This window comes from Micromys minutus, assembly GCF_963924665.1.
Source record: "Micromys minutus genome assembly, chromosome: 16".
NCBI lineage: Eukaryota > Metazoa > Chordata > Mammalia > Rodentia > Muridae > Micromys > Micromys minutus.
The window spans coordinates 53132247-53146939 of NC_137985.1; the positions used below are offsets into that span (position 1 = coordinate 53132247).

The 14693-nt window shown below is 52.8% G+C and overlaps 1 protein-coding gene across 1 annotated transcript; it reads left to right on the forward strand.

Moving 5' to 3' along the window:
- Positions 1–1210: 1210 nt before the first annotated feature.
- On the forward strand, positions 1211–14405 carry CLN6 (CLN6 transmembrane ER protein). The gene is made up of 7 exons (XM_080930291.1): positions 1211–1415; positions 6824–6938; positions 8133–8231; positions 9279–9467; positions 9974–10029; positions 11324–11446; positions 13163–14405. The coding sequence occupies exons 1-7, from the start codon at positions 1342–1344 to the stop codon at positions 13431–13433; spliced, it is 927 nt and encodes a 308-aa protein (XP_080786417.1). The 5' UTR covers positions 1211–1341; the 3' UTR covers positions 13434–14405.
- Positions 14406–14693: the final 288 nt, after the last annotated feature.

Genomic DNA, 14693 nt, shown 5'->3' on the forward strand with positions numbered 1-14693 from the left:
TGGCTGGGACTGAAATGCAAGCACACACATGCCAGTCTCCTGCCAGTGCCCTTCCTGAGGTTCTCAGGGATGGAGGGGGTCCAATCTAAACCTGTCCCTCCCCCATCTCAGCCTGTCACTCATTTCCCTGAGCAGTGTGGATCTTGAACGACTTTCTATTCCTGCATACCAGCCAGTCTCTGGACAGGGGGGGTGTGGGGATGTGAGGGGTGGGTGTGTGGGGAATTCTGGCTGCTCCTTACTCTGGGGCTTCCCCCCTCCTCCAGTTCACACTTCCCTGTCAACAGGAGCACTTCTGAACAGGGTGAATTGGTTCCTGCACAGGAGGTTGTTAACGTTTCAATGAGGGAGGGTGTGTGTCTTTCCCCAAGCCAAGCCAGAATGATTCTGGATCACCTCTTTGCCCCCCAACTAGGAGAGAATTCACTATATCACCCATCAAAGCACAGTTGATAGTTTATCCGGGGAAGGGGGGCTCCCAGCACAGCTTGGAGGACTCAAAGACCCCAGGCCTTCTGATGACCTCACAACTTGATCATTCTGGGTTCCCGGTTTACCTCCGTCCAGTACTCTCATGCCCAGCCAGACAATGCTTTCTTCCTGCAGAAATGCAGAGGACGGGGGGGGGGGGGGGGGGACCAAAACAAACCAACCCACCCAGACAAACAAAAACAACCACCCAGGCACCAGGCGTCCCCACCAGAGTGCAGATCCAGCTCAGACCCGAGACCTCTGGGATGTAAGTTAGGTCCCTCCTCCAGCAGAGATCTCCCTCCCCTGCTTTCCGCCTCCTCTTCCCCTCCCCCCATTCCTCCTCCCTTCTCCCTCTCTCATTCCTCCTTCTGTCCCTTCCCGCTTCTCATTCGTCCTCCTCACACCCCTCCCTCACCATCCTCCTCTGCCGTTCCGCCCTAAGCCCCTCCCCGTTTCACCAGTTCTCCCCCCCTTTTCTCCAATTCCTCCCCTTCCTCTTCCTCCTCCCCTCCCTCCAGCTCCTCCCCTCCAGCCTCTCCCTTCCCTCCTCCTCTCCAGCCTCCAGCCCCTCTCCTCCCTCCCCTCCCTTCTCCAGCCCCTCCCCTCCCTTCCCTCCCTCCTCCAGCCCCTCCCCTCCCTTCCCTCCCTTCTCCAGCCCCTCCCTTCTCCAGCCCCTCTCCTCCCTTCTCCAGCCCCTCCCCTCCCTTCCCTCCCTCCTCCAGCCCCTCCCCTCCCCTCCCTTCCCTCCCTCCCGTCCGGGGGCCCCGCGCTCTCCTCCAGCCCAGCCTTCCCCGCGCCGGGCGCCGAGGCTCCGCGCACCGGCTCAGCCGTGTCTCCTCCCGGAAGGCGAGGCCGAGCGTGGCGGCCATGGAGGCGGCGGCGCGGAGGCGGCAGCTCCCTGGAGCGGCTGGTGGCCCCGGTGTCGCGTTCGTGCAGGCCAGGTGGGCGCGGAGCGGGCACGGGGAGGCCGCGAGGGGCCCCAGAGTTGGAGACCTCGCCGGGGTAGGGGACCGCACGGGTAGGCTACTCGGAGGTCACCCCGGCCAGCTCGGCTGAGTCCCCCGTGACACTTCCAAGTTTTCAGGAACCTCCTGCTCTGGGCAAGACTGTGACTCTGCTCTGAATCAGGAGGCTCGGGGGCCCAGGAAAAGTGGGCAGTTAACCGGGGACAGCGGGAAGTGGCGCGCTCCCATCCTGAATGAGAAGACCCTTCCCTCAGAGGGGAGATGTTCTGGCTTTATCTGGCTGGACCGGGCAGAGCCCTTTCCTACAGTCCGCCTCCGTCCGCTTCCCTGACCATAAGCATTCCCTGCCTGTCACACGTACTAAGCACTTGTCATGTGCCTAGCACTGTGCCCTGTGGCAAACAGGAAAATCGGAGGTGACAACTAATCCTGGATGAGTTGAGCAGTACCAGACTCCGCAGAACAACCACTTAAGGCTGTTAGGCCCGGCATGGTGATTATGCCATCACTCAGGAGGCAAAGGCAGGTTTCTAGTGGGGAGTAGTTCAGTCGGTGGTGACTGCATAACGTGCAGGAAGTCGTGGGTTCAATCCCAGCCCACAGAAACTGGCCGTGGTAGACAGTGGAAGAATGTGACGAAAAGACAAGGGGACTGCTGTTGGACAAGTTACAGGTGTAAGGAAAATAAACAACAGGGGCTGGATCCACTTCAAAGTGCCCAGAGTGCCCCAGAGTTGGACAAGAAGCCCCCGAGAGTCTCAAGTTGGAGGTGGTACTTATTCTGGGTGGGGAAGCTGCCCCTGAGTGACCTGCTAAAAATGTATACTCCATAGACCAGCAGTACCAAAGAGACATGGGGAGTTTTGAGCACTTGTGTGCACCAGGGGAATTTTAGGAAGTCCCTGGTGTGTTCTTGGGGTGGTGGGGAAAGTTTTGGGAGACTGGGCTGAGACCAGCTTTTTCATAGTTCCCGAAGAACTCGTGGGATGTTTGACTTGGGAACAATTCTCTGGGCTCATGTAATGCTGCTTCTGGTACCATGTCTATGTGGTGGTCATCCTATGAGCTCCCCCTGGCTTAGTGACACGGTGGCCATCTTAGTCTGTGTGTACACTCTATCTTGGTAGATTGGCCTTTAGGCACATTATTGAGCAGCTTCTCTGATGGCCCTTTACTCTTCTAAGTATAATTTCATCATCTCTGACTGATAAGGAAGTAGGTCCAGTGCACAGTAAGGAGTCTGGTCAGACTGAGGCTCAGGCTATATAACGTCCAAAAACATTCCACAAGTTCAGCAGGCACACGGCACTAAGGGAGTCAAAATTAACTTCCCCGTTTGTGGCTGTCACCGTTGTTTTCTACCTGCTGTCTGTGCATTCATGCTAAAGTTTACGTTATTTAAGCTGCCTCTGGTTTTCTGCTGTTTAGACAGGGTCTCTGTGTAGCCCTGGCTGTCCTGGAACTCCATCTGTAGACCAGGCTGGCCTCAAACTCAGATCCACCTGCCTCTGCCAAGTGCTGGGATCAAAGGTGAGCGACACCACAGCCTCTCTGTGAACTTTTCTATCATTGTTGTTTCTGCACATGTCTCCATTTTTATTGAAATGTCCCAGTCTTGTTCTAGCAGGCATGCCGATGGTTATAAGGAGCCGGTGTCCCCACCATAGCTCTCTAGACAAGCCCTTTGCTTTCCCGCCTCCCAGGCTTGCTGATGCTTCTGTGTGGTACAGGCCTCCCAGCTGTCACGGTGTCAGTTTCCCGTGTGGTAGACTTGGGAAGCTGAGGAGGGGAGCAGGAGCAAAGGTCAGGCTTGCCTCAGGTTACCCGGCATTGGCTCTCACCACTCTCCTCCGTTCTGTCCTCCTGATGAGGACCTAGCACCAGCATGGCCTGGGGGTTCTGCCTGGGAAGTCAGGAGTCAGGGACAAGCTTCAGGTTGTTCATCTTCAGGACGGGATTTTGGGCGGGTAGGAGAGGTACCTTTCCCCATGTGATCTGCCATTACCATCAAAGCCCCACAGAAGAAAACACGAGATGTTTGCCTGTGTTTTGTCTATGTATTGCTGGTAAAGGAAGGCTCTTGTTAGGCTGAGGAAAAGCGCACACGGCAAGCACACACAGACCTGCTGAGCGGAGAGGGACTGTGAAGGTCCACGTGTGTGAGTCTGGGTCCCTGAGCTCACGGCTAACCTTCCCTGTTGCTCCCTCTTTTCCCCACCCGCCCTTCTAGGCTGCACTAAGGTGAAGGCTCCCATTTACTGAAGTGTTTCCTGGGGTGGGGGGAGAAATTGTTAAGGAGCCTCCGGTGTGAAGCAGTAATTTCTAGAGGCGCTCACCAAGTGCTCCATTTCCCCACACGTGTGTGCCTTCCAAACCACTTTTTTCTTTTCCTTTCTTCTTTCTTTCTTTTTTTTCTTCTTCTGAGACAGTGTTTCTCTGTGTAGTCCTGGCTGTCCTAGAATTCAATCTATAAGCCAGGCTTGCTGGGAACTCAGAGATCCCCCTGCCTCTGTCTCCTGAGTGCAGGGATTGGGAGTACACGGCACCCTCTGGCCCCTTAATTCTTTTTAGCGAACACACCCCAGATCTGTCTGAGTTGGGGGATGAAACACCCCTGCTCCTCCCTACAAGCTCTTCATCAGTCACTCAGGCGTGTGTGAAGCCTGCTCTGAAGGGACTCTCCTGGGGTGCTGCCACCGAACTCTGAGTAGTCTACAGAGTTAGCCAGAATATCTGCTGGCCAGCTCTACCATTTTGTCCCGGATAGGCCTGGATTTCTGCAGAACTTTCTCTCCTCCTCCCCCAAGCCTTTTTCTCCTGCTCACGTGCAGCTTTTCTTCCTGGTGAAAAGCACCACCCTCACCTTGAAGTAACCTTAGTTTTTTGTAGGTTCTGCGTATTGTTCCTGACTACATCGATCCTTTTCTAGATTAACCTCAGATGCCAGCCGGCGTATTACAGTGATCGGAAGAGTAAGCTGTTAAGAGCACAGAGACCCAGGCTTGAGTTGTGTGCTATCCAGAGCTCCTGCATCTCAGTGGCAGCTAGTGTGAACTCAGCACCCACCCCGATAGCAAAGGGAGCCTGCCATGTAACATGAACATTCTGCCTGAGCGTGCATGCCTGGACACACACACACATACACACACACCCTTTCTTTGAGGCCACTTCATTTTCTCTTGGCTGTCTTTGGAGGCTGGAACCTTGAACCACAGGCAGCCTTGGGGCTTGCATCCTAGAGAGCCAACATCAGAAGGTGCTCTTTCCCCAGTTTGCCAAGCCCTCCCTGCGGCTAACACCACCTCTTGGGGAAGAAGAGAGTTGGGGAAGAGGTAATAAAAATAGTCACAGCATCTTCTTACTACTCAGGCAGCAGTGGCTAAACTGACCTCAGAGCCTCAGCATCTTCATCTAGAAGCAGTAGAGGACACCCCTGCCTCTGATGCCACTGCCTGGGGTTAGCTGAGATGCTCCGGGTCGGGGTGGGTTGTAGCATCTTGCACAGTGGGTGACCAGGGGCACTAAGTCAGGGGACAGAAGGCTATGCTGATTTTGGAAAGCTTACTCTAGCTGCTTTGCCTTTTACAGGACCACAGATCTCCAGAGGCCTGCTTCCCTGGTCCTGGGTGGCTTGGTCCATCTGTTGGAGTCCAGCAAATATAAGACAGTCACAACAGTACTTACGGAGGACAGTGCCCATAGGGGAGGGGTACTGAACTAACCACAGAGATGGTTTTAAGTCAGCCCAAGCCAGGGATAGCTGATCTCTGGAGGTCAAGATGTGGGCATCACCTATGTCTGTTCTGGCCACACACACAGGACAGTGAGGCTGTCCCCATCATCCTAGGAGTTACTAGTGCTTTGTCTCTGGGTAGTAAGCTTGGTGTAAGAGAGACTGATGGGGGAGGTTACCTTACTGATCTCTCCTGACTAAGGCTGCTGATATGACTGTGGGTTAAGGCGCCCACTGTGCCTGTAAATCTGAGTTTGATCCCAGGACCTACAGGCAGCCCGGAACAAAGTCTTTTAACCTGCATATGCATGGTACAGTACGTGCGCATGCTAAGAAGGCTCCCTTCCTGAGGGCCTAGATGGAAGAGCAGTGTACTCACATGCATTAAATAAATAAGTCTAAAAAGAAAGAGGCGGAGGAGACAGAGCTTCGTGCCACCATGATGGGCTTGAGTTACCGAGGAAAAGCTCGTCCTTTGTAGGGCTGGCGTGGTTTGGAAAAGAGAGAAGCCCTCCCATAGGAAAGGGGGATGCCCGTGGATGTCAGTGCATCTGTGAATAGCAAGTGCTTTGAGGGGACAGGCTCGTGCTGTCCAGTGTTACTTCCCTCATGTTTCTCACACCTCTTTCTCAGGCTCCGATGTGTCCTGGTGAGGAAGGTAACATTCTAGCTTCCACAAGCACCTCTGCACAGTTGAAGCGAGGTGGAGGGAGGCTGAGGTCCCACCTGAGTCCCCACTGTTCTGTGACTGTTCCCATGGGTCAGTCACCATGTACACACTGGGAGACTAGGAAGAGAACAAACTCTGGAGACAGATACTTAGTATGGTGGATGCTTTCCCTCCACTTATAAAATGAGGGTAACAGTCAACTCTCAAAGGGTTTCCCTAAGGTTAAAGGAATGGGGTGAGTAGATGGGGGTGGGGCTCCATGGTGAGACACATGCCTAATGTGCCAAGACCCAGTTCCGTACCCAGCATCACACACACACACACACACACACACACACACACACTCCCATCAACTTGGGACTGGAGACGCTGGTTTTGAGTGAGTCCTGCTAAGTATTGCAGAGGACCAGCACTCGGTTCCTGGCACCCATCCATGTCAGACAGCTCACAGCCCCCGTAATCCCAGCTCCAGGGGATCAGGCACCTGCAGCACATGTGCCTGTAGATACGTGGAGGAGCTCATGCAGTCAAGTGCCTGGAGGCTCTGTCTCCTCCGCCTCTTTCTTTTTAGACTTATTTATTTAATGCATGTGAGTACACTGTCCGCTGTCTTCAGACACACCAGGAGGGCATTGACTTGTGAGCCACCATGTGGTTGCTGGGAATTGAACTGAGAACCTCTGGAAGAGCAGCCAGTGCTCTAACCACCGAGCCATCTCTCCAGCCCACCTCGTTCGTCTTTCCTGTCTTGCTTTGTTCCCACCATCATTCTATGAGGAGGCTTGACAGTGACATCTCCAAGGGTTACAGGATAATAAGGACAACTGAAACCCACCGAACTCTTGACTATATCTAGTTCCCCATCTAGATAACAAGCATGTTCCGTCTTCAAGTGCCTAGACCTCTCTTTGCCTTGGCCTGATGGCCAAGCAGGAAGAGAGAGGGCTGACCCTTGTCTCTCTCTCTCTTGTCCCTTCCCAGGCATGGCTCCGTGAAGGCCGAGGACAAAGACCGCACAGCCCCCTTCCACTTTGACCTCTGGTTCTACTTCACACTTCAGAACTGGGTTCTGGACTTTGGCCGCCCCATAGCCATGGTAAGTGTGAGGCTGAGTCCTGCTGAGTGGCCTCACAGACATCAGTAGGGAACCCAGAGGTTTTTATATTCTGTAGCTGTGTGACAGGCCAGCCATGTTAGTGAGAGAGCCTGGGTGGGGCCCAGTTGTCATCCCGAGCTCCCTGTAGCCCACCTTGAAGTCGTCAAACCAGGTTTAACCAAATCAGTGAGCCAGACAGAAGGGTTTGGGGAAGGGAACAGAGCCAATGTGTCCTCCCTCATTGTCCTCTGGAGGAGCAGCCCGTCAGCTGGTTTTGCATATTATAACTGGCCAAATCTGTAATAATTAAAGTCACTTCCAAGTAGAAGGTAGAGTCCCAAAATAAGGAAGTGTTGGGCCGTCCTGGTGGCTTGGGGTGTAAACCCTTCCACCCCTTTCTCCGGTTATATGAACATAAATGGAAATTCCTTTTTTCTTCCCCCTAACCAAAGGAAGTTTTGTTTTATGCCTATATTCTGCACCTCCATTGCTTTACATTAGAATTATCTCTATAGCAATATATGCACATTGTTGTTTCTATTGATGAAGCTTAACCGTCCATAGTAAACTCGGGCTGTGGTGGCCGGTCCGAGCTGCACGGGAGACCTTGTCTTAAGACTAAACGAACCTAGCTGCTAAACACTTCCAGCAGAGTGGCAGGTTATAAAATTAACATACCCAAATCAGTTATCTTCCTCTACCCCAGACAGACTGAGAAAGACGTCAGACAGTCCCATTCACAGTAGCCTGAAAAACAACCCCAAAGCCTTAAATAAAACTAACCCAGGAGTGAAAGACCTACACAGACCTGCCCATCGAAAGGCTCCGCAGGTGTTTGACACGCCTGGCAGTCAGTGGATAAAACAGATGTGACTGTGACAAAGGCCGAAGGAAAAAGAAAGGTTTTCCAGTTAGGAAATTCAGATTGTAAATGTGTTTTGTCCTTGGATAAAAGAGTAAATAAAACATAAAACTAAAAATGCAGTACCATGTAGAGGGCCCTGGAATTCAATGTGTCGTGTGTGACTGGGACAGTCCGTGGACAGTCCGTGGACTCAGTTTCTCTCTCTGGGAGTCCTTTTGGCCTGGAGCTGCTAAAGGGGTTCCAGGAGGACACAGGAAGTGCTTATTGTCTGAGGGGCTGGTGTCCAGTGGTCTGTAGGCCTTCCTGTGAGCGCATGCTCTCTTCCCCAGTTGGTGTTTCCGATCCAGTGGTTTCCTCTCCACAAGCCGAGTGTTGGGGACTACTTCCACATGACCTACAACGTCATCACACCTTTCCTTCTGCTGAAGGTACAGACTGGCGTCTCTTCCTCCCATCCTCTCCTCCATCACCCCCTCTTCTTCCCTCCCCCACCCATGAGCACATCAACTGGTAAGCCTGACAGCCTGAATTTCATCCCCACGTGACAGAAAAGAGAAACAACTCCCAGATTGCCCTCTGACCTTTACATGTGTACCGACATAAAATACACACACACACATAATAGGTAAATGTTTCTTTAAAAATTTAAAACTGAGGGCTGGAGAGATGGCTCAGTGGTTAAGAGCACTGACTGCTCTTCCAGAGGTCCTGAGTTCAATTCCCAGCAACCACATGGTGGCTCACAATACGATGCCCTCCTGGTGTGTCTGAAGACAGTGACATATGTATTCATATACATAAAATAAATCTTTTTTAAAAATTAAAAATGAAAGGCATTTCAAATCTCTAAACGTAGGAAAGGCACAGCCTCAAGATAGTTTCTGAGGTTTTAAAACACCCACCCACACTCACTTTATACACCCTGACATTTTCTGTTTGCTGGGGCCTGTTACTCAGAAGTGAGATCTGTGCATCATGCTGGCCACAGACACACTGAGGTAGCCAGGCCTGGTCAGGACTCTTGCTTTGAAGCTCTAGTATCAACTCCTCCACCCCATGTTCCTAGACAGGAAGTGTATGTTCAGCAGACCCTGCTGGGTTTACACCCTACCGTGATCTGGAGCTAGGAGGCCCTACTAAGGAACCCACAATTTCCAGAGGGACTTTCTTTTTCTTTTCTTTTTTTTTTTTTTTAAAGATTTATTTATTTTATGCATACAAGTACACTGTCACTCTATTCAGACACACCAGAAGAGGGCATCGGATCTCATTACAGATGGTTGTGAGCCACCATGTGGTTGCTGGGAATTGAACTCAGGACCTATGGAAGAGCAGCCAGTGCTCTTAACCACTGAGCCATCTCTCCAGCCCCCAGAGGGACTTTCTATCCCATTTTTCTGAGGGGAGGGAGGCAGAGGTTATCTCACATTGTAACTGAGGCAGGGGCATGCCATGGACCTCATTCTTTACCTCAGCTTATTGAGCGGTCCCCCCGAACGCTGCCACGGTCTATAATCTACGTCAGCATCATCACTTTTGTCATGGGAGCCAGCATCCACCTGGTGGGTGACTCCGTTAACCATCGCTTGATCTTCAGTGGGTACCAGCACCACCTGTCCGTCAGAGAGAACCCTATCATGAAGAATCTCAAGCCGGAGACTCTGGTGAGGCCTCCCCCTCTCCACTCTACCAAAGCTGCATATTGGGGCGTCTGTTCTTAGAGGCTAGAGGGGCTCCCTTGCCAGTCACTGTGCCTTGTAGCCCAGGCTGACTATAAGTCCTGTAAGCTGGCGAGGATGACCTTGAACTCCTGATCCTCCTGGAGATCTAGAATTACAAACACGCTCCTAAGTGAGGGCACCACTGTCTACCTTCATCCAAACTAGTGTGCTCCTAATTGCAAAGGACACAGTGTCTGGCTGTGGGGTGCATGTCTATAACCCCAGCACTCAGGAGACAAAGAAGGGGATTGCTACAAGTTCAAGACCAGCCTGGTTTATATAGCAAGACCCTGTCTCAAAACAACAACAAAATCACGGCACAGTAACTGGCTCTGCATGGCCCCTCTGGTACCCTAGGGAGGGAATGAGACTGGTGTGTGGGGGTGGGTCATGACAGGGGCAGAGTGGGCCCCAGCCCCCCTCACTCTGCCACCCCTGTGCCTTCTCAGATCGACTCCTTTGAGCTGCTGTACTACTATGACGAGTACCTGGGCCACTGCATGTGGTGAGTGACATCCTAGTGCCTCCTTCCTACTGGAAGTTCCCACAGTGGCCACTAGAGGGCAGCAAGCAGATGTTTGTCCTCATGAGCCATGCCTGAGCCTGGGGTTGGGGAGGGTGGACCGTAGCCCTGAAACACAAACACGCAGAGATGGTTGTGGGTCGGGTGTGGGAGACAGTTGTGGATGTAGAAAGCTGAGAAGAGCAAGCTGGGCCAGGTCTGGGTGGCACAGTTTGCGTTTCCCATCTTAGATTTCCCAGGGGAATCTCCCTCCCACGGCCAGTGCTGCCATTCAGGAAAACCTCAGGCACATGCAGTCAGAGTCAGGGCTCAGATAAAGAGGTTTCCTCCGCCAGCCTTCATCTATGCAAGATAAACTAAAGCCAGAGGAGAGAGGTGAGCACAGTTGTTAGCTGGGAGGGGACGGGCTAGCACTGTGAGGCCCTTCCATCAACACATACCCCGCACGGGTGTCTGTGGGTCTGTCTGAGATTACAGAGCTTCATCCTCTTGGTTCAGAACATCCTAGGGAACCTCTGAACAGGCCTCTCTTGCCAGCTCTCCCTGGCCTTGACAGATGGCTCTTCCCTTTGGAAGCTGGGAACTCAGGAGAGGCTGAGGGAGTGGACTGAGTATTGAGGGTTGGGGGGTCACATGACAGAAAAGGGTTGCATGTGAGCAGGAGTATGAGCAAGTGTGCACGTGTGTGCATGCGTGCATTAGTGTGTGCCTGCATGCACTTGTGTGTGTGTATGTGTGTGTTGGAAGGAAAAAGGAAGCCCCCTGTGGCAGGTGAGAAGCCATACTTTTGGATGAGATAGGAATGTTGGCTGAGTGAGGGGCCTCACAGCTCTCCTTGAGTTCCCCCAGCTCTGTGTTCTCTCCGACCTCAGCCCTGCTGGGTCGCCCAATTTCCAGGCTAGTTTGGCACTGGACTTGCTGGTATTTGAAGCACATGGATGAGACAGAGCCCCTTATCCCCTCATCTCCATGTGGAATGAAGGACAGGACAGGTACCAAGTCCAGGGAGGGAAGGCAAGCAGGAGGTGGTTGCCATGGCGCCCACCCCTTCACCTCAGTTTTAACACAGGAGCCTGGGACTCTCCTTTGCATGAGAATCACTTTTAGTTTCTGTTCCTCCCACCTTGACTCACCTGTTCCTCCCAAAGGCTGGGTGTAGAGCAGTGTGTGTGGATGCCAACACGATGACACTCTGTGTGACAAGGCAAGGGACCAGTGGAAAGGTGATGGGGACAGCCCTGGCCAGGCCTATAAAGCTGTTGCCTCTCTGTCACAGGTACATCCCCTTCTTCCTCATCCTCTTCATGTACTTCAGTGGCTGTTTTACTACATCCAAGGCCGAGAGCCACATGCCAGGGCCCGCGCTGCTCCTGGTGGTGCCCAGTGGTCTGTACTACTGGTGAGTAGATATCGGCACTGAGTGAGCCAGCAAAGACCACACGTAAACCACATTGGGCGTGATGGCTCACTCTGGTAATGCTAGCATTTGGGATGCAGAGACAGGAGGATCAGGAGATGGTAAGGCCCCTTTCCCCTGTGCCCTATCTCCCAGCATATCAGAGCCACCTTGAAGCCAGGAGTCTACCTCTCCCTCCACGTCCTGTGAATCCTCCTGAGCCTCAGTTTACCCCCTCTGAAATAAGGGTTATACTGGCCTTGTCCCCGAATCCAGTGGGGAGAGGAGAGCACCATTGTGCCAAGATGGCCTGGTCAGACCAAGGGGAGTTCCAGTTCCCTCTCTTATTCCTTTGCTCTCCCGAGATCCCCATGCTAGATTCTACTCTCAGGCCTCAGCCAGACCCTTATCTTCCCATAATTTCTTCCTTAGAGACAGGTCTTTCTCGCACACCCAGAGGGCTGAGATTACAGGAGGGACCCAGCAGAATTGAGTTCTCCTTAGTGGGAAGCCCCCTGCACATAAAAAAAGGCCCATCCTTCCTGGGCCACAGCTAGCCACTTCCAGGGCCTGTCCGGTCTACAAGCAGGCCTACTAGAGCTAGTCTATGTTCTCCTTGAGTGTGGGATTAGAGACAGTAGCATTTATGCCAGAGAGAAAGGGCTTGGCCTGGGCATGTTCACTGCCACGGTCTTACCCTGCCGTGTTAGTGCGACACGGCAGATCCAGAACAGTGCACCACTCACGGAATAAAATGTTTTCCCAAGTAAGAGATAACACACAACCCTGTCAGACACCTTGAGAGGTGGGCTTGTCATGTTACCCTCGTAAGGGAGAAAACATCCTTGAAGTTGTCATTCAGAGTTGTTGCATGCCGTCCCCAAGGTCCCAGACAGTGCACTAGGTTGTGAGGCCGGAGCTCCTTAAGGGAACAGGTTGGCATCAGGAAGTCTCAGAGGCAGACAGGGAGGTAACCTTGTAGAAGCCTCTGAGTGCTCTGTACTTGGGGTTGCAACATCTCTAGGAGATGACAGTGGTCCAGCCTCCTGGGGGCAGTAATGACCATAGCCTCCATGTATTGGGATGGCATCCCCAAACTCAGATGTCTCCAGAAACCAAGCAGGCAGGAGATGAAGCCCCGGAGTATGAGAACTGAGGCAGTGTGTGGCACGGTGTTCTCTTGCTCCAGAGCCAGTTTTTGTCATGTGGAAGTGTCCTAATGTGCTAAGAAAAGACAGAAACAAAAGCCCAGATAGCCCGTGATTCTCAATACATAGCTTTGGAACTTGGCTGTGTGGCAACCAGAGACCTGTCTGCCTCTGCCTCTGCCTCCTGGGCACAGCATAAACCTGTGAGGCACCACGTCCAGTTGAGTGTTATTATCTTTATGATTATTTCAAACATGTTTGCAGCTCTGTGTATAGTCTGGCTGTCCTGGAACTCACTCTGTAGACCAGGCTGTCCTCAAAGTCACAAAGATCTGCCTACCTCTGCCTCCCCAGTGTTGGGATTAAAGTCACGCTTACCTGGCTATCCAGCAGAGCATTATTAAACCACTTAAAGTCACAGTGGTATGATGCCTCTGGGCACACTGGGTCTACTCAGTAGGCGATCTGTTCTGATTGACTGGGAGGGCAGCCTAGGACTTGGTCCAGAAGGGTGGCAGGGATGGTTTTGCCATGGCACCCACTTCACCTCCACCCCGTTCTCTTTCTCCAGGTACCTGGTCACCGAGGGCCAGATCTTCATCCTCTTCATCTTCACCTTCTTTGCCATGCTGGCTCTCGTCCTGCACCAGAAGCGCAGGCGCCTCTTCCTGGACAGCAATGGCCTCTTCCTCTTCTATTCCTTCATGCTCACCCTCTTACTGGTGGCTCTGTGGGTTGCTTGGCTGTGGAATGACCCTGTACTCAGAAAGAAGTACCCTGGCGTCATCTATGTTCCTGAGCCCTGGGCCTTTTACACGCTCCATGTTAGCAGTCAGCAGTGAGGCTCACTGGGGCAGCAGGCCATGGTATTTGGACATGTGTGTATACGTGCGCTGTGGTAATGTGAACCAAGCATTGGGGGCAGAGATCAGCAGAATATGCTGTTGAGAGACTCAACTGTTCTGGTCAGATTTTGGGGTTTTTTATTTTGCTTTGGACCTAAGATGGAATTTAGTTTGGGGAAGTATATGAAGGTCAAGATCCTGGCTCCCCCCATATTTCACTACTATCAGAGGTGCCTGAATAACACCCCAATCTCTCAGGACTGGGCTTGCCTTGTGGAGATGTCTTCTGGTGGCACGCATGGGAGGGCTGGGCAGGATAGAAGCCAGAGACTCTGCTACCTGCCCAGGCCCTGGCACCTGAAGCCGCCTTGCCCTGGGCCTAGGTTTCTGGGTCACAACTTCTTTTGTGCTTTAAACAGAGCAGTTCCATCTCTGGGCTTCATTTGCTCTGGAGGCCCCATGGTTCCAGGTGGCTCTGGGGACTGGTAGTTACTGATTCCCTTGGGGCAGCAGTAAAGAAGAGCGGGCTCTTTTACTGGCCCTGCTCCGGTCACTCTCGGCTAAGCTCCTGAAGCTGGCCCGGGCTCTGAGCTCCTGGAAGGCAGAGTTCTCAAGCCCTTGTTTTATAGATTCCCTGAGGCCCTTTGTAAGGGTCCGAGACTTTAAAAGTCAGTCTCTTGAGACAGCACAGCCTGAATCTCTCACCACCTGCCTGGTGCCTTTGTTCCCAGCATGGGGCTCCTGCCTCTCCCCAGCCCACCTCCTCCTCCTCCTCAGATATAGGTCTCCTAGGGATGAGGCACCAACTGGCCTGTGCTGAGTCTTGGGACACTCCATGCATGGCCCTGCCTCTTTCCTGCTGCTCTCAGGGACTGGGCCTCAGTTTCTCTTGTGGTCTTTTATGGGCTAGCCCATGCTAGGGGTGGGGGCAGGGATGAGAGGTCTGAATAAAGGCTGATTTGAAGCCCAGGCTGGTTGGTGGCTGTTCCTAGCTTTGGGAGTGTGGTGGGGAGGCAAGTGGGAGTTCTGGACTGAGGGAGAGACTTGTTGGTCTGGGGCCTAGACTGCAGGATGTGAGGCTGTCTTTTAGGGCAGGCCTGAGGGACTGCTCTGCCGCCCCACCCCCTACTCAATGCTGTGTTCCTTAGAGGAGCCTGTGCCAGTGAAGAGAAGTAGAGAATCTTCAGGCCTGTCGCTGGGGGTGCCCCACAAGTTGTGTGTCCCAGCCTTGGGAGACAGTGAGAAGCTAGTTTACAA